Here is a 26,876-nt window from a genome sequence, read left to right on the forward strand (position 1 = left end):
GAGATCAGAAGAATAGAAACAGTAGCTGGGAGATGTGATGAAAATGGATAGAAAAGAAGGGATCGAAAAGAAAGAGAGAAAAGACAAGATAAGCGCAACAAATGAGGTATGAGGAAGAGGGTTGGTGTGAAAAGTTGGTAAGAATCAGAGTGAGTGAAATACATTGCTTCCCACTAACCTTTGCACCGCCACGATCACTTAAGCTCATCTTCCCACATCCACACACTTCAGTATCCACTTACCTCCAAGCACCGGAGGGACTTGAAAGGAAAGACCTTCACGTCTGATTGTGGCACACAATTACGAGGGTGAACAAGCTGCGGTGACCAGAGAGAGAGAGAGAGAGAGAGAGAGAGAGAGAGAGAGAGAGAGAGAGAGAGAGAGAGAGACACAATTACTGCCTGAGCAGCAGAGCATGAAATCACAACCCCTACCAATCTTTCCCAGCAGCGATGCTCACCACACCCCAAGCAGGCTTTAGGAGGAAAGAGAATACACTCTGTCTGCGTTCAGTGTGCACTAATCCAAGGGCACCGCTGACCAACACCACACAAGGACCATCACACATGAACTCTTGCACTCAGAGGGAGCTCGCGAAATGCAGAAGGACAGCAGTCTTCCTGACAAGACAACACCAGGCCCCCAAGCTGCAGCCGCTTCAGAAGGTAACCGCATGCCCAAGCATGGCGACTGCTCATCACCAAGAATGACATGCCTGGACCTCCTATCCAACCGACTGGAGACCAAATCTGCACCCGAATGAGTGAACGGTGTACAAGCGGCAGCTCAAGCAGAAGGCCGAGCTCCTCTGTTCTGAATGAACACGTCTAAAATGTTTTTATCCACAGCAGCGCCACCTCAGTCGCCGCCACCCACATTCTGGATTCCATTTTGTTGCCTGCCCTTTATTTTTATTTGGATAAAATATTTGGTCAAACATCAAAGCAGCTAAAAAACAGCATTTAGTCAATACACAAATGACTAAACATTTTGTTAGCAAATTGGGTTTTCTTTGTATAACCCACTTAAATCCCAATAGCAACAATGATATACAATATATACACATGAATTCACTGGGAAAAAAAATGAAAGGATAAAATGACTTCATAATTAGACTTAAATGTCAGTAAAACGAAACATTTTAAATTAAAAACACTGAAATTCACCAATTACAGTTAACTGAAGCAACTATCAGTCACCCGGCCAGGCACAGTGTTCTCATCAATGATGTCATTTCAGATGTTGCATTGAAGTTATCAAGGATGTCATCAAACATGCCAAGACTGATGCAATATGTGAGGTCATGAGCAGTGCGAGGCGAGTGCACCCACAACTTTTATTCATCAGGAGTGAGACCCAAGGACACCCACGGCCCAGCAGTTCCCCAGTCAGCACCAATCCTGGCAGCCAGCGGGAGCCGTCAACAAGGAATTTGCTCCTGCCTTAGAAGCAGCCTTAATCCTGCTCCTACAGTGGAGCACATTACCTCATCCCTGCCCACACTCTTGCGGCAGTGACATGGATGACAATTCCTGCCCTAGGCTAGTTGTATGGACAAGGCCCTTTGAACACATTACTCCTGTACTTGTTACTATTCCGTGGCTACTCATCGAAGCAAGAAGCATTTTGAGCCGCGCTGCATTATACACAAAGCTCTTCTCATGGGCACTGACAGAAACATAGCTGAAAAATGAACACCCTCCCTCGAAGCACGCACAAAGTATATTTTCCAAAAACAAACCGTCTCCCAACCCCTCCCAGGGTCTGCTGCAAAAACCTGCAGCTGCATTCCACCTGGGATCCAGGCAAATCCAGTCTATGAATATTTAAAGACCTGAAGAACCTCCTGTTGCAGTGGCATTATATATGTGAATCGCCAAGCTCCTGTTGGTTTGTTCAACCCTATCGGCTCAGCTCACAAATCCACTTAAATGTTACTTTATTTTATTGCAACTATGACAATATTTCATAGCACCTCTGTGCCCTTCCTCTCAAAGCTCATACACACATTGTTTCTGGTTCTGGCCTATGATGAGTAAGTTGATTCTCCATCATTGTAATAGCGAAACTTCTCTAAAAATGTAAAGCGCTCAGAAAACACTGTTGTATTGTCTACACTATAAAAAACTGGTGATAAACGAATAAAATCCATACACTGTCAATCAAGTGCAATCACTTGCCACCCACTCAGCTGTACATAACCTTTTCATACGCTTAAGAAGCCCAAATCCAATCCTCTACTCTCAGACTTTAAGATCGCTTCTTTGTAATCACTAAAGTCCTCAACAGCCATCTCTTTTGTAAAACGCAAGGCCAGAGGGTTCCTTTGTACTATGAAGAAGCGCCCACAGAGCGGCTTCATTCAGGGGAGGACCTGTACACGTTCCACTCTTTCTAAACCTTGTTTGGGGAAAGGAGTTTGAGGTGTAGCACTCCGGACAATCTTTGTCTGCTAAAGTTATTTACCTTAGGTTTGTTCACGCTCACCTTATATACACGGCCCTCTACTCACACATGATCATTTATTTGATGGTTTCCTTCAGAGCACCCCTGTACACTGAACTTTATTGGGAGATTCTAGGAAGCTATAGAAAGAAAATTACTATTTTCAGCTTAATTGCATTAAGTGTGTATCATTTCCTTGTCACAGCCATGGACACATTTCTATTTCATTATATATTTGTACTCCATGACCAACTAATTTCGGCCAGAAGCTGTGGCCCATTTTTAATCAATGATTCTTGCACCCCCATTAAAACTCACATGCACTTAAGCTGAATAATAATGTGGCATTTCAGAATTTTTTATTTTTTTTAAGTTCCAGCAGAACCCTTCTGATTTACTGTCGAATGCCAGGATATCTGTTGTTTGAAAGTCAAACTGGACACTGGACGAGCTTTACTAGTGAGCTTCATCTCTCATGGGAGCTTTCAACTCTATTAAGGACATTACCCCCCTTAACTTCTGCTAAAGTCATCCTCGACCTGCTGTACTTACACATTTTGATGCCTTGCACAGTAACAGCAGTGATGCGAAAAAGAGAACTTTTCTGGGAATCCCACAAAGGAATGGTTTGAAGAACTGTAGATCCTGGTGAGAATGTTCAAAGCACATATTAAACTCAATAGCTTGCTAACTTGCATTTAATCTAAAGAACACTCCGGGTGCGGATGTCCTAAGCTTTTCATAATGGTCTCCAATCCCCTCACTGATTACTAGTTCCTAATAAGGCACGAGACAATTTCACCCCCTTGTACCTTTACATCAAACGTTCAGTGCTTCCTTCTTGTAAGATATCTTTCCAGTCACACTTTCCAAACTGTGGTTCAATGGTTCCCTAAATGATGAACGCAATCTTAGACTCTCTGAGAGACTCTGGAAAAACACGCCCGCCACCACAAATCTCACTCAACTTAGAAAAGTGAGAAGCTCATACAACATCACATGCGCCTGGCGAAAACAGACCACTTCAAGATTCAGCTGGATGGAGCCAAAAATGGACCCCAAAAAACTCTTTGAAATCTTTAGGGAAGAATCTAAACAGTCTTCCAACCAGATCTCTACTCCGATATCCCTGCTCCCTAGTGGTGATGTGTTCACAGCTCACTTCTCTGAAAAAACAAGGAAAATAGAGTTGAAGCCATTACCTGTCACTTCAACTTTGTTACCTAAAACTTGCCGCAGGATCAGTGGAGCTGGCAGAGTTCTTGACAATATCCTCACCTTCGGGCTGCTCGCTCAAGAACAATGCCTCATGGAACAGTTTTCTCCTACCAGATTGCACGGAGCTCCTACACAACATGGCATCCCTTAAACCCTCCAACCATTTCAGGGATCCTTTACCCGCTAAGCTCTATAAAGATATAAACTCAGCCGTTCTCCCTCTTTGGTCCAGAATCGTTCATGAATCCCTCTTACAGAGAAAGATTCCGGACTGCCTGAAGGTTGGGCAAGTTACTCCAAATTCTAAGAAGCCCAACGCGGACCTATCAGATCCAAACAACTTCCGACCCATAACCAGCAGCATGACTCTAGCGGAATTGCTTGAAAAATGCGTCCATTTGCAGCTCTGCAAACATATTGAGAAATATCAACTCCTCGACCCCCATCAGTCAGGATTCAGAGCGGGGCACAGCACTGAAACGTCACTAACGCACATTGTTGATGACGCCGTGAGAGCCCTTCACCAAAATGTCCCTGGTCTCCTGATCCTTCTGGACCTGTCCTCAGCCTTCGATACCATCAATCATGAAAACCTGATTGATCTTCTTCAGCACAGGATGGGTCTCTCTGGCCCGGTCCTAAATCCGTTTGCCTCCTTCCTGCACAACCACACGCAAAGGATCAAAGTTAAACATTCCCTCGCTTCCAGTACCCCTGTCATGATTTGAGTCCCCCAAGGATCCGCGCTCTCGCCCACTCTCTTCAACCTTTTTATGGAGCCACTTACCGTCATTCTGAATCGAGCAAACATTCAATATCACATGTATGCGGATGACACGCAACTATATCTGAAGATCTCCTCTCAAGAGGCCATAAAAACATTAAATGCGGCACTTGCACACACCCAACAATGGTTAGCTCAGAACCATCTCCTACTAAATACTCTCAAAACTGAATTTCTTTTGATAGCCCCACCCAATCACTCGGCTCCTACCATTGACTGGATTAAACACCTCACTGCTCTGAGCTGCACCCCTCATGTTGTAGACTCTGACAAATCTTTAGGTATCACCTTGGACATACACTTAAACATGCAAGCGCACACCAGTGCTACTACTACGGGTGCCAATTTCCAACTTAACACTTAAGAAAATCAAACCTTTCCTCCCCCCGAAGAACTCAGGCTGGCGGTTCAATCACAGACTATCCCTAGAATGGAATTTGGGCTGGTGACCCTTGCTGGACTTCCCAAAGCTAATTATAAAAGCAATGGGGTAACCCAGTATCCCTCAGAACCTGGGCAATCGAATACAAAAGTAACAGTGGTTCTGTCGGGTGAAAATTATTTCTTAAACCTTTGAGCCAATCTTTGGTTTAGTCATGGAAAGAATAATTAATCATAAACAACACACACCAAGACCATAAAGGGTATTCAAGAGTTTTATAAATTGCATCATTTATATCATTTATAAATACCCAAATAACATTTTGCAAGGCTGTCAAAAACACAAAGTGAAATATAATTTGTGTCAAGGTGACATGTGGTGCTCAGTGATGTAGTGATAGTGCGTAATATATACAAAGTCACTGAACGGATTTCGACGATTTAAAAAGGCCAGGAAAACAAATTTTTCAGTAGATCGGCAGGCTGAATAAATAGGTCTTTGCGCAGAGTCTTTTAAACTGGTCCAGAGGATATTTGTCGTATCCCCTGGACCAGTTTAAAAGACTACTGAAATATTTGTTTTCCTGGCCTTTTTAAATCGTCGAAATCCGTTCAGTCACTTTGTATACATTACGCACTGTATGCTTTTACATTATTTTGATATAGTCTTCGATGGCTCCTTAATTGCAATACCTGGTGATCTCGCTCTTATTTTTGTTAAAATTCCCTGATTCTATTGCACTTATTTGGGGCGTTTTATTTAATGATGTTTTACTCTTCGTGTTCCAGGGCACCGTTGATACCCCCTACTCTTAACCTGAATGTTTTCCCCTATGTTGTAACTTCACCTACTTTCACATTGTGTTTGTACCCTTGCTTGCGCCAAATCTCATCTGATACTGAACATTCCTTAGACTCGGTAACAAATCATTAGACTACGCTGAAACTTCAAATCTACCGATTGTTGGACTGACTGCAGCCAAAGTGCGGCCTCTTGGTCACTCCAAGGGCTTTTCAGAAGACTTGAATCGCCCTCCTATTTAGTCTGACCGTGCTCTCTCCAGATGTGGTTTCACAATAGTTTCCAAACTCTTATATTATATTTGGAATCCTTTCCCCTGAAAGATTTTCTGGTGGCGTTTGTCAAAGGCGATGCTGCGAAATAGTATCCCTTGGTTATGGTTTGCATTTTAAGTATACATGAAGAGCACAGTGCGGTACGCTACCATCCCTTAGTCGGGGGAGGTAAGGATTTTCAGTAGGGATGCAAAACTGTTTGTGCCAGCATTCTCCCACCTCAGTCCTTGATATGTAGTGAAGGTACAAGCAAGGCCTTGTTTTCATGTTGAGAAGCATGCACTGCTGCTGTCCATGGTCTTCCTGCTGTGTGTGAGGGAGGACATCTCTCTTGGGACCACCCCCCCGTTTTAAAGTTCCATTCTGTCGATACCGCACTTCCTCCCACTTCAAACCCATTCAAGCCACCCTTCCTCCCCAGCCCCCACGACTTTCTCCATACCTTCAATGAAGGGCTTTTCTGCAACACATCAAAGAGGAATTGCGCCTGTAGAATGGCAGCAGAGTCTGCGGGGTGCGAAGGTAGCGCTATGAAGCCATGGGTCTGGGTGCGCGGCAGGAGGTGTTGCTCGAAGAGCTGTGTCAGGTGCTGGAGAACCGGAGTGAGCAGCGTCAGGGTGCTGGTGCCCTCCACAACCAAGTGTCCTGTAGAGAAGAGAGAAGGAGTGAAGCAATCCACCAAGCTTCCACAGGTCACGCATTGAATCACAAACCAAGCAGCAAGAAGAATGTAGGCACCCAAGGCAGACCACACGGCTTGAAACCCAAGGCATCATTCTCTTCAATATGCTTTTTTCCATGAACTGTTCTAATCACTTTCCAGAATCACCCAGTACTCTAAACTTGCATCTATTCCTGAGGAGAAAAATGGTTCTTTGGAATAACTTTAAACAGTAAATCCTTTGAAGCGGATTAAGGGGATGAGGAGGGGGCGGGGGAGTTGATGCATTGAGAAAGAAGGGTCTGGACTTGATGCATGTTCTGAGAAGACTTCAAACAGTGCCGAGAAGCCCTGACTGTGTAGATCTCCATGTGCTGTGCTCAGCTTGAGGTGCCAGAGAGAGATCTACAGGCACATATGGATTTGCAAGTCATGTCACGACTTAAACCTGTAGCCGCCCGCCTCGTTCCGAGTGAGCACAAACAACACTTTAAATCCAGCAACACAACTCAACTCCAGTTTAAACCACATGTAGAAGGAGAAGTAAAAAAGAAGACCCCTGCTGCATCAAGAATGAAACAAACACACAAAATCACAGGATGGTGATGTTACTGCGGAGTCCTGAAGTACAAGATCACAAGGAGAGGAGAGCTTAGAGAGGAAGAGCATGTGTTTGAAGCAGTGCACACCCAGACTCCAAGCCTAAAGCTTTCTCACCAGGCGCAGAAGAACATGGGAATGGCCCAGATCCCAGTAAACTCTACTGTGTAACACCTACTAATATAGAAACCATCCACAAACACAGGTGTCAACCGCCGCTCACTAATCAACAGAAGAGGCATGTTTTGTTAAAGGAAGTGGACTCTCTCAAACAAATCGATACAAACCTTTACTACAAAAAAAATAAAATACACTTTCTTGCAAACATTGAGTGCATCACAGTTGTATCAACCATCAGACTACTCTTGGTGAACAGACTTCAGGCACCAATGCTAGACAGAACGAAGCATCAGAGACAGCTTCCCTGGCCCAGAGAATCTAGTTTGCAGTCTATGAAAAGGATTACATGTAGTCCCAAAGAGCAATCTCAGAGAGAGCGCCCGCTGGCTTGGGCTTGAAGGCCTTTCCAATCGACCACGTCTGGTACATTGGATATGGAAGCAGTGTGCATCAGCTAGAGGAGAGACCGCAGCCTTTGCTCTTCCTGCAAGCTGACATGGGGCATTGCGGCTACAGTGAGATTAAAAACTGGAAAGGCACCTGGAGAAGTCAGCTGACCAAATCATGGACTGTTCACGAACTTAGATTGTACCTGGAGAACAGTTACAGTTAAAACACAATTGCAGATCCAGCGAAGTCGGAGCATGCTTGGAAACTAAAGACAGGGGTAGGTCTTCTTTGGATTTGTGAAATGTATTGTTTACAAGATCAGAAAAGTACACAGTTTTGATAGTATGCTTTTTTTAAAAGAAAATGATGTATTGAGTTTCCAAAAGTCATACAATATAACAAACCTAAAAGACAGAGGAAAAAAACCCTGTGAGAGAGACACTGGTAAATCCACACGCCATATAATGCAGAGATTCAAAATAATTCCTGAGAAGTTCGAGCATCTCAGTAGAGCAGTTAGATGATGAGACTTAAGTTACATACCCTGCTGAATTACCTGTCACCCCATCTGGAGCATTGTAACATTTAGGAAACTGTTTAAGGGGAGACCATATATCCCTGGGCGACTATCTGGAAGCACTTTTGAGTGGTAGAAGTTCAATTGTTCATTGCAATTAATCAAATCCAGCAGCCAGGATTTTGCCATCGGAGAGAGATTCCTAAACCAGACAGACAGACAGACAGACACACTCCTTTTCACGAGCAAGAATGCTATAGAAGCCAACCGTCGAGTTCCTTTGGGGTGGGGGGGGGGGGATTGGTGTAGCCCAATAGCGACAGTTGCGGTGATGGCTGTAAGTGTACCTCGAGCGTTATGGATAAGTGATTAATTATTTCCATTCAGGAAGTATGTATTGGGGGCAGGGGCAGGACCAGGCCAGATAGGGGAAAATTGGCTCCAGGGCCACGGCAGCTCTGACAGGCCAAAATATCAATCGAGCCTCTCTTCATAAGGATCACCGAGGTGCTGTAGAACTAGAGTAGGAATTTGAAGTGAAGCAATTGTAGGCTACTATTGGGGGAGTTTGCCCCGTCTGTGCACAAGGAAAAAAAGTGGCGGAAAGCGCAAAGAATCCCTGCGGACTCTGGTCTTCACTTGGAAGGCGTCCGGGAGTTGTCCTCCAGGGACCATCGTGCAGGCCATTCCCATGTAAGAGTCCTGATGATTCTTACACGTTTATCTGGCAGACCGTGTAGGAAAGTGGGTTTCTGTTCCAGTACCCGCCTCACACTATTTGCCTGACTCTGATGTAACTTTGACTGAATGTGCACTGGGTTCCTGCTAACCGGGTTCCCAGTGACTCTGTTCTTTCCCACAATTGTACCTTTATTTCCACAATTGGCACACCTCTACCACACATAAAAGCCCCTTATAAATGGTACCAGTGGTACCAAGGGTCTTGTGAGCAGAGAGAAGGGCTGCAGCATGCATTATACCACCCTCCGAGACGCCTAACCAAACACATGCACGCTGCCATTGCAGACTGTGTGTTTTGGTGCAGCTGAAACTAAAGAGTCGACACGGCACACATCCCTCTGTGCCTTGCCTATAAAACACTGCCTGTGGCATAGGTAAGTCACCCCACTAGCAGGCCTTACCGCCCTAAAGCAGGGTGCACTATTCCACAGACGGGGGCATAGCGGCATGAGCAATGTGCCCCTACATAATCGAAGTCCATTCTCAGTCATTGTAAGTGCAATGAAGCCATATTGGGCTGGGAGGTTGTCATTCCGAACTCCACAGCTCCATGATGGCTTTACTGAATGCTAGAACGTTTGGTATCAAACTACTCAGCATAGTAAACCCACACTGATGCCAGTGTTGGATTTATTATAAAATGCACTCAGGGGGTCCCCTTAGAAGGGTCCCATGAAACTCTGAAAAACCAACAGCTCTAGGGTGTTTGTTGATTGGTCTGAGACAGCCTGCTGTCCATAGAGACTGTTTTGGACACATTAGGTGATAGCCACCACTCTCTGTGCCCAGAAAAAAAGCCTGTGCTGGGTGGAGGGCTCCACACCCCTCCCAGCCAGGATGAGTAATGAGAGTCGGTGACACGGGTACTGTCCCTCTGCTGCTGCAGGTGCAAAAATCCACTAAGTACGGTATCCATCCAAAACCACTGAGGGCTGAGCTTTGATACCATCGCTCAGGAGGGAGGGAGGGAGGAAGAGAAGGAGGGAGGGAGGGAGGGTCAGAACGATCACCATACCAGATTTGAGGGTCCCAGTACCTTCCTAGCTCGCTAGGTACCAATACCCGTGTTACCGGGCCACAGTAACCAAAAAACAGTTGAAACGAGACCTAGCTGCTTCCAACTTGCCAGCATACCTCAAGGGATGTCCAGCTTCCAGAGACCAACTTTCTAAGTGGCCCAGAAGACTAGGAAATCTGACGAGAAGCATGCCAGCTCTGACCGCAAGGCGCATTTTTGTGCACAGTGCAAAGCTGTCCTGTTTGTGCTGCTCCCTGTCCGTCTGGCCAGGATCTCTGAAAACCTGCTATGGCCCAGAGGTTGCACGACCCTTGCAACCTTCTCCCTGTTTGGAGAGACCTCGGACTTCTTTGGAAGTCCCTTTTTACAGCCTTCATCCAAGTGGCCCCTTTTGGTAGTACACCTGACAAGTCCTGTTCCTTTGCCCAGTTTCTCCCGCCCCAAAACATGGGAGCTTCCCACAAGACTTACCTTGGAACCTTGGATCTTGGACCTAAACCCTCTACGTGTCTGCTCATCAAAGGTGAATCACCAAATGCTGTGCGTTGTATGTTTTTCTGCAGTAGCAAATTTCTCCTTAGGAAATGCATTGTGTGCCATTGCGCATTCTTGGTTAACATTACCTTTGAAATTGGACTGCATTGCAAAAGTATTTTTACTTGTAACCGAAGTTCTACACTACCTTTTTAAATTGAATGGTTATGGTAAAATTATATATTCAAACTTTTTCGGCGAGATGTACCATGCTTTAAAATAATAAACAGATTTAAAAAAAATATATATTCAAACTTTTTGGTACTAAACTAAAAGTAATAAAGTAATATTTTTATAAAAACATTGGACTTGGAGTTAGAGGTGGAGTGTGTGCCTCATTTCTTGATTGTGTGTGTACAACACATGCTTAACACAACCCTCCGATAAGCCTAACTGCTAGCACACGCTAAAACAAAAAGAGTTACATGTCATCTACTTTAACCTCTGTGAAGGCTTTGGGATCCACTGGACTCTGTGTACAGTATACCTCATTTTGGTAAAGTATATGCAGAGCCAGCTTTCTACACATCGTAGCGGCGGAGGAAGGGACTCTCTGTCCACACTGTTGCATGCCTTCACATGGTTGATGAAGTTGACAGAGAAGGGAGTTCTATTCCATCGACTGCTCAATGATGGTGCGATGTTTTGCAACTTGGTCTGTGCAGGATCTATCTTTGCAGAAGCCAGCGTGCTTGGCTTGTGTTGACCTGTTACTTCATTCTTTTCAGTAAGACTTTGTTGAACACTTTGCCTGGGATTGGTAGACGAGTTATCCCTCTGTAGTTTGCAGTTACTCAGGTCATCTTTCCTGAGGAGATTTGTGACATATCCTTCTTTCCAGTCTGATGGCACATTTCCCTCTTCCCAGACCCTTCCAAACAAAGGGTAGAGCATGTCTACTGATATTTCAATGTGTATCGGGTCCTGCTGCCTTTCCATTTCTCAGATGTATGATGGCTTGCCATATTTCTTCCTAGGTTGGTCTGCTGCAGCCGATTGGCAAGTCCTGGTCAGGTGGCTTTATGTCTGGTGCAGACTGTGGTAAAAGGCTGGTTCAGCAGTTCTTCAAGTGCTCGACCCATCTTTGCTGTTGGCCTTTGCTACCCACGATTTCCTTCCCAGCTGTCTTACAGGTCTTTCGGGCTTGCTGTATCTGCCGGAGAGTTTCCTTGTTAGGTCGTAGAGTTCTCTCTAGTTTCCATGGCTTGCTGTTACCTGGGCTGCTGTGGCAAAATCACTGATGAATCATCACTTGTCTGCTCTCTGTTTGGTGTAGTTCCACTTAGCTTTTGCATTTTCTGCTCTTGTTCGGCAGGTGTTGACTGAAGCTTTCTTTTCCGTTTTCTCTTGCATTTTACACAGAATCTCGGTGGAGATCCCTTCTTTATGCTGGTGTTTCTTGGGACCCAGTACCTCCTAGCAGGTTGATGTCACTGTTTCTTTGATCTTCTCCCATCGACTTTCTACTGGGTCTCTGTCATCCTCTAGTTCTTGCAGGACTTGAAATGTGTTGCTGAGTGTGACTGAGTACTCACAACATTTCTGTGCATCTTTGAGAAGGGTAGAGTTATATCGTTGGCATTGGTTTGTCTGTTCCATCATGCTATCTTCAGGTTTAACTCTAGCCTGGCCATGACAAGGTGATGGTCTTCCTGCTGGCCACAGACTGGATCATGAAGACATAAGAGCAAGGAGAACTAATGGGATTCATTGGACACCATTGATGCAGCTCGACGACCTGGACTTTGCAGACGACATGGTCCAACTCTCCCATGTCCATTTACAGATGCAAGAGAAGACCGACAATGTAGCAGTCACATCAGCACAGCTTGGCTTCAACATCCACAGGGGAAACACCAAGATCCTGAAGGCTAACATGGCCAGCAAAACTGCAGTCACACTTGCAGGCGATGCACTGGAAGAGGGCGAGGCCTGCACCTACCTGGGCAGTGTCATAGACAAGCAGGGCAACACAGACACGCAGGGAGGTACAGAAGCCGACATCAAGGCAAGAATCGGTAAAGCAAGGGCTGCCTTCATTCAACTAAAGAAGATATGGAGCTCCGAGGGCCTATCCACGCAAACCAAGATAAGGGTTTTTAACATCGATGTAAGTTTGGTCCTTCTGTATGGAGCAGAAACTTGGAGGGCAACAGTGACACCCACCAACAAAGTCTAGAGCTTGATCACCAGCCGTCTGAGGAGAATTCCCCAAATCCACTGGTCAAACAGCACAATGACCTATGGCAGCAGACTTTCCAACTCCCTGCATCATAAAAAGACGCTGGGGCTTGATAGGTCACACCCTCCGCAAGCTTGCATCAACCACCACCAGGCAAGCCCCGACCTGGAACCATCAAGGGAAAAGAAAAGAGAAGATCCAAAAAAACACCTGGCTCGGAGTCCTTGAGGCTGACTGCAAGAGACGGGTTACAACTGGTGTCGGTTTGAAGGAAAAGCCCAGGACAGAGATGGCTGGAGAGTCCTGGTTGATGGCCTGTACCCCTGGAGGGGCAGTAGGAGAAAGTAAGTATCTGAAAGTGGGGTTTGGAGATCCAATCCCCACTTTGCATTAGTGAAGGGAACCAGAAGAGGGGGGTGCTAGTTTGTGTGGTAGTATAACATTTTGTGAGGATTTGTTTCTTGAGGTGAGCGCAAGAAGTAGCGGCAGTGTTGTGCATAGCGTAGCTCCATGTGGAAAGGAGGGGAAGGCTGACCAGCACACCACCCTCAGGGCCAGATGTACGCCGGGGAATTTAGCGACTCTCAAATTGCCCTCAATTGCGAGTAGCAATTTGCGAGTCGCTAAATGCCATGTACGACAGTGTCAGAGACACTGTTTGCGATTCCCAATGGGGTTGCAAATTGCCTGCCTCATCAATATTCATGAGGCAAGCGCAATTCGACACCTCATTGGGAATGACTGGCCCTCTCAGGTATGGTGTCCTGCTGGGCTCAGCAGACCTCCTGTCTGCGACTGATTTTAAATAAAGCAGTGTTTTTTTAAAGTTTTTTTTAAAAAATGCAGCCTGTTTTACTCAAAGGAAAACGGGATGCATTTTTTAAAACTGCCTACCCCTAAAAAATATTTTCCCCTGCATTTTCAAAGGGGACCTCGTCCTATTTGCGAGTGCATTACCACCCTCTTGAAGAGGGCGGTAAGTTGCAAGTGTATTGCGACCACAATTGCGGTCGTAAAACATTCTTACATAGGGTAGCGAGTTGCAATTAGGAAGGGGCGTCCTTGGAACGCCCCTTCCTAATTACGAGTCGCAAATCCTATTTAGCGAGTCACAAATAAATTGCGACTCAGTAAATAGGGTTTGTACATGGCCCTATTAGTTTCTGCATGCGCAAACGGGTTGCAAACCTGTTTGCACATGCAAACTAGGGTCGAACATCTGGCCCTCAGTCTGCAGTATAGAAGCACGTCTAGATAGTCAAAGTTTCACTGCAATTTTTAGTTCAACAAAGTAATGTATTGTTATTGAGCACAGTAATTAGATACTCTGCTGTGCATCAATAAACTGGGTGCAATTTGGAAAAGCCATTTTAGACATTAAAAGACTGGTGTGGTTGGGCCTCTGCTACTCACAGACTAGAAGTTGTAGTTGCTCTTGCTTTGTCCCCATTTCCTGATACTCATTATCTTTTAAGAGCTCTTCATTTTCTTTTATGAAGCCAACTTTGTGTAGAACTGCCAATACTAAAAATGGGGGTAATCAATCAACAAGTGCTGTGCACCTTGGCTGCAAATACAATCCATCTACTCCTACCCTGAAGAAACGTTCACTCCTTCACCCAATCAAAAGGACCGTTTCAACCTCTTCACTTAAATCCTGCTGACCGCTGCAGTTTTGCACAATTCTGTGATTATCGTGGACGATCTCCCTCATCTTCTGAAATATTCCCTTTTCAAGAGTTGTTCCAGTGCCATTTAAGCAAATAATGTTTTCTCCATTGCCAAAAAGGCTTCGGAGGAGCCTACTCATTGCAGGCTTGTATCTTCCTTACCTGTTCTCCTCCAGCGTCATTGGATCAACAGAAGCCGCACACCTTCCATTGCACTGGAGTCCAGCGGCCCTGCAGGTGATGTGTGGGCAGGTTCCGTCCGCACAGAAGCCATGATTTGGGTTTTTTGACAGTTCTCGGTGATCCTAGGACAGCTGTGGCCATCATGGGCTCAGTGTCTTGGTACCTTCGGATCTCAGCTGCGTCCGACACCTCACAAGTCACATCCGTCAGCTTCTCAGGACTTCCCGAGCCCGGCACGTGCTCCAAGTCATTAGTGGCCGGACAGCACAAGCCATGCGCCCATCGCTTCTGTGTCTTCTCAGACCACGCAATCCCTTGTGGATCACTTGGGGATCTGCTCCGTCCCCAGGCTCTTCAGGGTCTATGTTACACGTCTAATATAACAATAAAGCAGTACACAATCCCGACTTACGCTCGTAATTCAGAGACAGTTTGTGGCGCGTATATAAATGTAGAATTTACAATAAAAGCTGATTTTTTATAAACTTCCAAAAAAGTCTATTTTGTATCAATAACAGATTTGTAGATTGCAAAAATGATGTGCTCACTAGAAAGAACTTCTATGGTGGCCTGCATGGAAGATGTCCTATTCATTGACAAGGCTTTCAGGTAAAGCCCAGAGATCATGTTAGTCAAAGGAGCCCAGACAACAAAGCACACACAGAGCAAAGAGAAGGAGCAAACCCCACACTCTGTAGAGGACACATGTCCCAGATCACAAGCAAACACCAGTTCCATACAGTTTGGAACTATATTTATGTTTAAGCAACCCAAGCCGACGTTTCTGCAAGAGAACACCACTCACCATAGTCCTGAAGGAGCTGAGACAGACTGGAGACCAAGGACACATGACTGTCCGGAGACATCGCCTGAAGAGAGAAATGAGAGGCCATTATATTCCTGCACATGCACTGGTCTTGAGCAGAGCACTCTGCCAGAAATATTCATAAGACATGTGTAACACATTGCTTCCACCAAGCACTCACTGGAGGAAACATAACATGGATATGCACTGGTGTAACACACTGCTTCCACCGAACGTTCGCCGTAGGAAATATAACATGGATATGCACTGGTGTAACACACTGCTTCCACCAAGCACTCACTGGAGGAAACATAACATGGATATGCACTGGTGTAACACACTGCTTCCACCAAGCACTCACTGGAGGAAACATAACATGGATATGCACTGGTGTAACACACTGCTTCCACCGAACGTTCGCCATAGGAAATATAACATGGATATGCACTGGTGTAACACACTGCTTCCACCAAGCACTCACTGGAGGAAACATATCATGGATATGCACTGGTGTAACACACTGCTTCCACCAAGCATTCGCCGTAGGAAATATACTGAGGACACTTTTAGGAAATCCACCTTTTCTGCGTAGTCGGCCTGGATTTTTTACCTTTGCTGGACCCTACATTTTAGCTGGCTCTAGAATTCTGTGCACCTTACCCCTGCTAACCAGTAGTAAAGTACCGGTGGTAACCCTTTAATCAAGTTGTTTTATTCTACACATTTTATTGGTTTTAATAGGGACACAATGACACAAACCAAATAAAGAACATCAGCCATCCTCAACCGGCTGACAGAGTAGCAGGTCATTACAGTTCATGCGCTGCAGTATTGCAGAAGCATCAAACCCAATCAAGCGCCACTCAAGGCACCTGTGGTGACTAAGCGTCTGAGCCAAAACAAGAGCTCACCTGGTCGTCAGAGGCTGTAAATGCGATTTCCCCCCAACCCCCCCAGATCTATGAACTTGGTCAACAGCACCCCCCCCCCCCAAGCTTGCAAATCTTCTGCCACCTACTCATCACATAGACAACTTTTGAGACATCCTTCCTCCGCAACATCCCATTTTTTCACATACCTCACCCATCCCATCCGCCCTTCCTGTCCCTTTAACCATGGTTAAATTGGCTTGGTCATGACTGGTCCATTTATCTTGTCTCTACGTCCCCAGTATATGGTGTAAAAAGAGCTCTTAGGTCATGACAGTTAAAAAGCCACTTGTGGACTGCAGCACCTATTGTGTTATCCAGTACAGTGGCGGCACAAACATGCCTACAGGCCTACCTGTGTAGTTCAACTGCTACAGTGTAAACCTGCAGTGGGATCCGCGTTTGACGGGTAAAAGCCTCCCATTTGAATATTGGTAAGTCACTGCTATGTAAACATTGTAGCCCATAAGGTAGAATGCATGGCATTTAAAAGTGGGACATGTAGAAAATTAATATTACCATATCCCTAAAATGGCAAGCCCAAAACGCTAATTTCACATTGGCAGACCTAGCTGACCTATGGAGAAAACCAGAGCGCAAAATAAAATACTAATATTGCTAACACATTAAAGGACCCAGCTAGACAAATAATTAAACAACTATTTTTTATATCAATTAAAAATCCAATTTCAATGGTGATTTTAGATTTCAATGAATTTTAAAGAAAAGTAACTTTTAGACTCTTAACCTTTACCTGCCTGATGTTTCTGGAGGCTAATTTGCATTAGCTCTCTAGGAGTTGCCCAGCCTGTGCTGAGCCTTGAATAGGTGTGAAAAAGGTGTGATATGCCACCCAGGAGCAAACAATATGCTGCCCTGAATAGGCATAAAGGGCTCGACTGAGATCAACAGAATATTCAGGATGGGGCTGTGGTCTCCTTTTGGAAGCACTATATTAAATCCTGCTTGAAAGGTCTGATGAGCCACAATGCAACACTCGGCACCCTGGTTTCTCAGTTTCAAGTGAGCTCCAAGACAATTTTAGTGGATCCCCTGTCTGGTTGCTGAAGGACCCTGCTTTTTATCCTATCAGACTTTGGTCTCTGGGTTTATTATTGGTACAGTGCCTACTTCAAACTGGAATTTAGTGATAGGTGCTGTAGGGCAAACAGGAATTATTGCAAAAGTAGGTAGGTAACCGCCTGGGAACCTTTACTTTGTAGGCCAGAGAAGAAGTAGGAGTGTCTTAGGGTGTCCCCTACCCACAGGCTTGTGAACCCTACAAAGCTGGACGTTCACTCAAACTTCTTCAAAATGCTTTCTGGATCTGAGGATTCAGAAGAGGGTTGGACCTGCTGTCTGTGAACTGAGAGAAGCCATGAAAGATTGGAGCTGCTCCTTTTTGTATCCAGGACAAAGAATTGAACTCCAAGATTCAGTTGGATGACCTCCTGTGTGAAAACAAGCTGATGGAAAACAAGCTGAAATAGGTCATTTTCTGGAATTATCCAGCTCACCAGTGGCAACTGGACCTAGACTAAACCCTACTGCTGGCCTCGGCCTTACATCCTGTGCGACTCCAAATGCCTCCTCTGATGTCCTGGTGGCCTTAGAAGTGTACTCCTGTGGTTGATTGAAGTTAAATGGCTACGGGCCTGATTAAAGGTTTGGTGAATGGGATACTCACTCTCAAATGTGACAGATATCCAGTCCACCGTATTACAAGTTCCAGAGCATATAATGGAATTGTAATTTGGTGGACGGGATATCCGTCACATTTGTGATGGAGTAACCCTGTCCGCCAAGATCGTAATCAGACGATAAGTCTAGAAGATAAAAATATTTGACCAGGACGAACATCGTAGGTGTATCCGAACTGTGCTCTATAACAGTCAGCCTGAAATTTGCCTAGGTCCCAGTCTGCGGCGACTATTGACTATCATTGGCACTTTGTGGTTTTTAGGTTTCGCCAGCACAACATTTGCGCTGTGCTTGTGAAATCTATTGTTTTTAATATAAACTTAAAAGGGGCTTGCATCACACCTCATCTCTTTCCTGGCTTTTCATTGGTTCCTGAGCGTGCCACTTACTTTTCCTCCATTTCTATTGGCCGTAGCATATTTTCCAGCATTTACCAATCTTGTGCCTCATCTGCTTTTCTCATCAGTTTCCCGTAGCCGTAATACTGTTAACATCCTCTTTGGTGAAAATATTTTGTTTTATAAAGTTTTGCCTCTTTTTGCTTTTCCATCTTACAACAGATTTATATAGCAACTTATGGAGAGATTAAGTGATTCGTCCAGAATCACAGGATGTTGCGCTGCCGAGCCCGAACCCGGATCCCCAGCACTCGAGTCAGCAGCTATGGCCGCTGCGCTACACCCTCTGCACTCCTGTGTCACTTGTCAGGGAGCTCTTTCCTTTGTCACAGACTATGATTTATAAAAACAGCTTTTTATTCATCACATAGCAGACACCGATGCATTACCAAAGCTGGTTTGCAAAGTAAACACTTTCAAAACACTGTTTTAAAAGGGTCTTCTCAGAATCATGGGGCCATTACACCCCCCCCCCACATTCAGTCTCACAACGAATACCCTGACTGTCGGTGGCATTACAGACTATCGCTCGATGTGCAATGATAGTCACATCTCATCTGATCTCTTCACAGCCTGGCTTGCGAAAGCTGCTCCAGGAGTAAACCCCACCCATACCATTTGGGTGCTGTAGCAGCTGGAAATTAATCAGGTATAATTCCCCTTCGACAAGCTGAGACAAGAAACTGGAGCTTCAAAGTCCGAGATCGTTCATCATTAGATCGCTTCAGCATTATTCACTTTTTGTTACTTTTCTTACAAATAGAAGAAACTTTGCTGCACGCGACTCAATTTGCTCTTCAAATGTGATTTGCTGCAGCATGATTCTCAATGGCTCACACAGGCTTCATTTTTCACACATTTGATTAAAAGGATAAAACAAAGGGTGTTTTCTTCCTCCCACTAAGGTTCTCTCAAATAGATCAGGTTTGTAAGTCTGCAGCTGAGGTCATTTATTCTTTTTTACTCAACTTTCTGCTCTACCTTATACGTTACGGACAATGGCGTCATATGTGTACTTTGGAAGCCACACTAGTACTCTTTGGGCACTATGCTTGTAGTATTTGGGCTCCAAGCATGGCCAGAAATGAGCCAATGCAGAGATGTCTCCAGGTGTGAGAAGGCAGCACTTCCCCTGCATTCCATGCCTCTGGCAGTGCAGTAACTAAGAGCACATCCACATCGAAGGGGTGCTTGCACTTCTGTGACAGGTTTCTGATGGAGTAGGAATTGTAATAGATGAATTCACTTTATTCCAAAGCCACACCAAGCTTGTATAATAAAGCCATGATTATGCTGAGGTGCGCCCATACTGTAGTGCTAGAGGCACGTTTGTGGTCTGACACCGTGTGATGACCTTGGACTACCACTATTTTTAATTGACTTTGGTGTGTTATTTTATCCTAGCCTGAATGTACGATGGTCCTGTATATGCCTTGCTTCTCTTAAATGTTTCTTTCTTGTAATCTTGCAGTCTTTCAGTGGGAGCTGGCACAGAGTACAACAGCTTTGCCAAGAACAGAACGTGTGGGGTGAGGGGGGGAGAATAGAGGAGAGAGGAGAGAGGATGTACTTTTTGGTTTCAAAGTGAAGTGCTATGAGCAGTGGCGCACAAATGTGCACTGTGTTTTACATTGAGAGATGAAGCATGTGATGCTATAAGCAGTGGTGCACACATGTGCTCTGTGTTGGACTTTCAAAATTAAAGTATTTGATGCTATAAGCAGTGGTACATTAAAACAGTGGTCCCAGTAGACAATAAGTCAACACACAAAATATATCAAAGGCAATTATTCAAAAGACACAAAATATAGTTAGCATACAGTGTTATTTAATCACACTGAGCATACATTGGTTTGAATTATTATTCAATCTATACAGAGTGCCCCTAGAGAAGAGAAGGGGGGGGAGGAGAAGTGAAGGTGTTGGAGATTTAGGTGAGGATAAGGAGGTGAGTAGGAGGTGCAAATCACAAAGGGACGTTGTGTAGAAAAACAAAAGGCTCATATCTTAAGCCAAAAGATTTGCAATGTATCAAAACAGTAAATAGCCATGGTTTGTAACAATAACACAGTGATGAATCGCTGTTGGTCAAGCTGGCTAGTAAAACAGGTGTCGACGTTTCGACCCCTAAACAAGTAGGTTATTATATCCCTTACACCGGGGTCTTCATCAGGACAGGTGAGGAGGGAAGGGGGGTATTCCATGAAAAAGCCCTTCACTGAGGGCTGGAGGAAGAGGGTGGGCACATAGGCTCCAAATTGGTGAGAGCGAAGGCACATGAAAATCAATCCATAGAAAAACTAAGCCAGATGAATCAGCTGGGCCTTGTATTATGTCCGGTTCTGGAAGATTCTAAAAGTCGGGCAGAGATGCTCCACGTTAAATCACAATCACTGCTCGTAAAACAAAACGTCTCCATCCGTGAGCATTGGTGCACAAATGTGCACTGTGTTGTACATTGATAAGTATTATGAAGTTCTTACTATTGGCTTTGACATGGCCTCATGTCATCCTGAATTCAGACTCTGCCTGGCTTGAGCTTTATCCGCGCGCACAGCCACGCTTGCAAGTTGTTTGGGTTAATCACGTTCAAGGATTGTTTAATGTACCCTGGAAGGCTTTCGTGAAATTCGTCAAGATAAAGGCTGGAAAATGCGAGAATGTAGAGGGAATGTAGGAACTCCTTCCTGCCATGGAATGCTTGCTTGGAAGCTGGCCAATCCTAGTAAGTTTTCTTGTGCGGGGAGGACAATTCTTGAACCTTCTAGTGTGTGTTTTGAGATTATAAACGTGAGGGTTGTTGACTTAGAAACCAGGATTTTGAAATAAGAATGGGGACGGACGCGTCTACTTCGGTACTGCGGAACCCTGGTTGCTGAAGCTCTTATCCCCGGCTGTTAATACCCTGGTCAGGAGTGGGCTAAGATGCAGTGTTTGCACAAGGTGAAGTGTTGAGTTTTGATTATTGACATTGTGATGTGTGGCCAGTGGCTTTGATCATTTGAGGCGTTTTCTTTGTGATGTGTGAGTGAGTCGAGGTGCACAACCAAAGTAATCATTTCATGTATTTAGTGTACATAAATATCTTTCCGATCTCTTGCAGGACGTCCCATTATGTTTGCTTAAGTCTGATCTCATATTATTTGCTGCTTGTTTATTCATGGTATTATTCATGTTTTTACCTGTTGCATTTACCAAGTGTGTTATTATTGCGCATATATATATATATATATAAAAAAATTGTGCACTTGGCATCTGGGAAAGCCTTTCTGTTAGAGAGCATTGTGTAAAATAAAACCCCAAGCCTTATACTAAAAAGAGTGTCTTTGCATTTTGTAAAATAAAACCCTTTTCTACAATTGTTGTGTTTATGTCTCCTGCTTCGCCGTATGTTTTCAGCCACTATGTGGGAGTTTCTGTATTATCTGAAAGGCGAAGCAAGACAAAAAAATACTAGGATAATCTCACTGCAGAGCATCTCCAGGTGCCAGAGTGTGCGCTCCACACCCATTTTGATGCAAAGCGATACAGTTCAAACACAGCTGAGCCAGTCTTCGAGTGTGTAAAACAGACAATCCTGGCTCAACAGTGACAAGATGACAATAAAATCTCTTCAAACGAGTCTATTTCCTCATTGTAAGACTCATGTCTTTGACAGCTCAGATTCATGTAGCGCAACTTATCACCCGAAGAGATTAAGTGATTTGCCCAGAATCACAGGATGCTGCGCCGCAGATACTCGAACGGGGATCCCCAGCTCTCGAGTCAGCAACTCTGGCCGCTGGGCCATATCCTCTCTACTCCTGTGATACTTGTCACGGAGCTCTTTCCTTAGTCCCAGAGGGTGATTGATTAAACAGCCCATTATTCATCACAGGCAAAACCGATGCATTACCAATGCTTGTTGGTATTGTTATTACTTAAACCTTTAAAAGTTCATATCTCTGGTTCCCCTAATTGGATTTTTGTCTTTTGGTGTCATTTGTTCATTATACCATACTCAGGGAGTTGAGCTCAGATAATTCAGTGACTTTAAGGGATCACCCTGACAAGAGTTGGGATTATTTCTTGAGCTGGGTCGTCACCCACCAGAAATAATAATTAAATGTTTTACAACATTGCTTCTATCAAGCACTTCATCCATGAAATACACAGAGAATGCACACTGCTGTAACAGACTGCTTCCACCACGCACTCACTGTGGCAAATATACAGAGGATATCCACTGGTGTTATACACTGCTTTTGCTAAACACTCACTGAGGAAATATACAGAGGAAACGCACAGGTGTAATGCACTGCCTCCATCAAGCACGCTCTGTAGGAAATATAAAGAGGATATGCACTGGTGTAGCACGCTGTTTCCACCACAAACTCATTGGGGGAAATATACAGAGGGTACACACTGGTGTAACATACTGCTTTCTCCAAGCACTTACTAGAGGATATACACCAAGGATATACACTGGTGTGACACACCGCTCCTGCCCAGCATTCACTGGAGTAAATACACAGCGGACACACGCTGGTGTGACACACCGCTCCTGCCCAGCACAGACTGTAGGAAATACACAGAAGATACACACTGGTGTGACACCACTCCAGCCAAGCACTCACTGGAGGAAATACACAGAGGATACACACTGGTGTGACACCGCTCCAGCCAAGCACTCACTGTAGGAAATACACAGAGGATACACACTGGTGTGACACACCGCTCCTGCCAAGCACTCACTGGAGGAAATACACTGAGGATACACACAGGTGTGACACACAGCTCCTGCCCAGCACAGACTGAAGGAAATACACAAAAGGATACACACTGGTGTGACAGACTGCTCCTGCCTGGCACTCACTGGAGGAAATACACAGAGGATGGACACTGGTGTGACACACCGCTCTTGCCAAGCACTCACTGGAGGAAATAAACCCAGGATACACACTGTGTGACACCGCTCCAGCCAAGCACTCACTGAAGGGAATACACAGAGGATACACACTGGTGTGACACACTGCTCCAACGAAACACTCACTGTAGGAAATACACAGAGGATACACACTGGTGTGACACACTGCCCCAGTCAAGCACTCAATGGAGTAAATACACAGAGGATAGACACTGGTGTGACACACCGCTCCTGCCAAGCACTCACTGGAGGAAATACACAGAGGATACACACTGGTGTGACACACCGCTCCTGCCCAGCACAGACTGTAGGAAATACACAGAGGATACACACTGGTGTGACACCGCTCCAGCCAAGCACTCACTGGAGGAAATAAACCCAGGATACGCACTGTGTGACACCGCTCCAGCCAAGCACTCACTGAAGGGAATACACAGAGGATATACACTGGTGTGACACACTGCTCCTACGAAACACTCACTGTAGGAAATACACAGAGGATACACACTGGTGTGACACACTGCCCCAGCCAAGCACTCAATGGAGTAAATACACAGAGGATATACGCTGGTGTGACACCACACCAGCCAAGCACTCACTGGAGGAAATAAACCCAGGATACACACTGTGCGACACCGCTCCAGCCAAGCACTCACTGAAGGGAATACACAGAGGATATACGCTGGTGTGACACACCGCTCCTACGAAACACTCACTGTAGGATACACACAGAGGATACACACTGGTGTGACACACCGCTCCTACGAAACACTCACTGTAGGAAATACACAGAGGATACACAATGGTGTGACACACTGCTCCTGCCAAGCACGCACTGGAGGTAATACACAGAGGATATACGCTGGTGTGACACACCGCTCCTGCCCAGCATTCACTGGAGTAAATACACAGCGGACACACGCTGGTGTGACACACCGCTCCTGCCCAGCACAGACTGTAGGAAATACACAGAAGATACACACTGGTGTGACACCACTCCAGCCAAGCACTCACTGGAGGAAATACACAGAGGATACACACTGGTGTGACACCGCTCCAGCCAAGCACTCACTGTAGGAAATACACAGAGGATACACACTGGTGTGACACACCGCTCCTGCCAAGCACTCACTGGAGGAAATACACTGAGGATACACACAGGTGTGACACACAGCTCCTGCCCAGCACAGACTGAAGGAAATACACAAAAGGATACACACTGGTGTGACAGACTGCTCCTGCCTGGCACTCACTGGAGGAAATACACAGAGGATGGACACTGGTGTGACACACCGCTCTTGCCAAGCACTCACTGGAGGAAATAAACCCAGGATACACACTGTGTGACACCGCTCCAGCCAAGCACTCACTGAAGGGAATACACAGAGGATACACACTGGTGTGACACACTGCTCCAACGAAACACTCACTGTAGGAAATACACAGAGGATACACACTGGTGTGACACACTGCCCCAGTCAAGCACTCAATGGAGTAAATACACAGAGGATAGACACTGGTGTGACACACCGCTCCTGCCAAGCACTCACTGGAGGAAATACACAGAGGATACACACTGGTGTGACACACCGCTCCTGCCCAGCACAGACTGTAGGAAATACACAGAGGATACACACTGGTGTGACACCGCTCCAGCCAAGCACTCACTGGAGGAAATAAACCCAGGATACGCACTGTGTGACACCGCTCCAGCCAAGCACTCACTGAAGGGAATACACAGAGGATATACACTGGTGTGACACACTGCTCCTACGAAACACTCACTGTAGGAAATACACAGAGGATACACACTGGTGTGACACACTGCCCCAGCCAAGCACTCAATGGAGTAAATACACAGAGGATATACGCTGGTGTGACACCACACCAGCCAAGCACTCACTGGAGGAAATAAACCCAGGATACACACTGTGCGACACCGCTCCAGCCAAGCACTCACTGAAGGGAATACACAGAGGATATACGCTGGTGTGACACACCGCTCCTACGAAACACTCACTGTAGGATACACACAGAGGATACACACTGGTGTGACACACCGCTCCTACGAAACACTCACTGTAGGAAATACACAGAGGATACACAATGGTGTGACACACTGCTCCTGCCAAGCACGCACTGGAGGTAATACACAGAGGATATACGCTGGTGTGACACACCGCTCCTACAAAACACTCACTGTAGGAAATACACAAAGGATACACACTGGTGTGACACACTGCTCCTGCCAAGCACTCACTGGAGGAAATACACAGAGGATATACGCTGGTGTGACACACCGCTCCTGCCCAGCACAGACTGTAGGAAATACACAGAGGATATACGCTGGTGTGACACACCGCTTCTGCAAAGTACTAACTTGCCATTGTCAATTTATTTCAAAACTAATATAGCAGAATTGTCATACATCTTGTATTCAGTCTCCGTCTTTGGCATGATTTTAATACGTAATTTTAAAGTGGTTAATATTCTTGGTATTATTATTTTTCATGCTTGGTAAAAAAAGCTAACAAAAGACAAGTGAACCCGGGGTCGTGCCCTCCGTTTCACAATCGTATAGCCGTGTTTTCAGAGGTTTAATCCACTTCTCTCTGGCGGTGTCTGTCCGTGAAAGGCTGCCTGTGTGTGTGCACCGTCTCCTGTCCGTGAAACACTGCCTGTGTGTGCACAGTCTCCTGTCCGTGAAAGGCTGCCTGTGTGTGTGCACCGTCTCCTGTCCGTGAAAGACTGCCAGTGTGTGTGCACCGTCTCCTGTCCGTGAAAGGCTGCCTGTGTGTGTGCACCGTCTCCTGTCCGTGAAAGACTGCCAGTGTGTGTGCACCGTCTCCTGTCCGTGAAAGGCTGCCTGTGTGTGTGCACCGTCTTTGCACCGTCTCCTGTCTGTGAAAGACTGCGTGTGTGTGCACCGTCTCCTGTCCGTGAAAGGCTGCCTGTGTGTGTGCACCATCTCTTGTCTGTGAAAGGCTGCTTGTGTGTGTGCACCATCTCCTGTCCGTGAAAGGCTGCCTGTGTGTGTGCACCGTCTCCTGTCCGTGAAAGACTGCCAGTGTGTGTGCACCGTCTCCTGTCCGTGAAAGACTGCCTGTGTGTGCACTGTTTCCTGTTCATGTCCTGCCCGCTCGGTCCGCAGGACACGTGTGCCCTCTGCGCTCCCCTTGTTTGCCTCAGAGGAGGGGTTCACCCTCTGTGACTCGCCCAGACGCTGACATCACCTAGCTTCAAGTACCGAGGGCAAGAACTGGAGGTAATACAAAACAAGCATTTACAATGCAACAGGTCTCGCATTTGTAAATTTTAGAGCTATCGTACACTAAAACTACGGACCCAAATCACTCCATTCCAATGCTCGCAAGACTCCAAGATTACATCAGGTGTGATAATGTAATGTTAGCACGTATTTGTTATCTTAGCTCATCCTGCTATCCTTACACACTTGGAATATATTATGACATTTATTCAGAATTAATAAGGGCAGAAGTTACAACTAAAAAAACTGCCTGCAGCACTGAGCCCATATACACTATAAGACGAGCATATTTTCAAATACAAATGCTGAGTTTTAAGCACGACGGCGTGCTTGTCTACAAAATCAGGA

At 45.6% G+C, this 26,876-nt stretch overlaps 1 protein-coding gene across 1 annotated transcript in view; it reads right to left on the reverse strand.

Moving 5' to 3' along the window:
• The window catches only part of STK11IP (serine/threonine kinase 11 interacting protein), a 410,719-nt gene that overhangs the window by 360,403 nt on the left and 23,440 nt on the right, over positions 1–26,876 (reverse strand). Inside the window, exons 2-4 of the mRNA XM_085650186.1 lie at positions 15,327–15,390; positions 6,348–6,550; positions 243–317 (exon numbers count right to left, since the gene is read on the reverse strand). Coding sequence (XP_085506312.1) covers positions 243–317; positions 6,348–6,550; positions 15,327–15,387 — 339 coding nt within the window. The 5' untranslated portion in view covers positions 15,388–15,390. The remainder of the gene's footprint in view (positions 1–242; positions 318–6,347; positions 6,551–15,326; positions 15,391–26,876) is intronic.

The sequence above is a fragment of the Triturus cristatus genome, chromosome 3_2 (assembly GCF_964204655.1).
Source record: "Triturus cristatus chromosome 3_2, aTriCri1.1, whole genome shotgun sequence".
Lineage (NCBI taxonomy): Eukaryota > Metazoa > Chordata > Amphibia > Caudata > Salamandridae > Triturus > Triturus cristatus.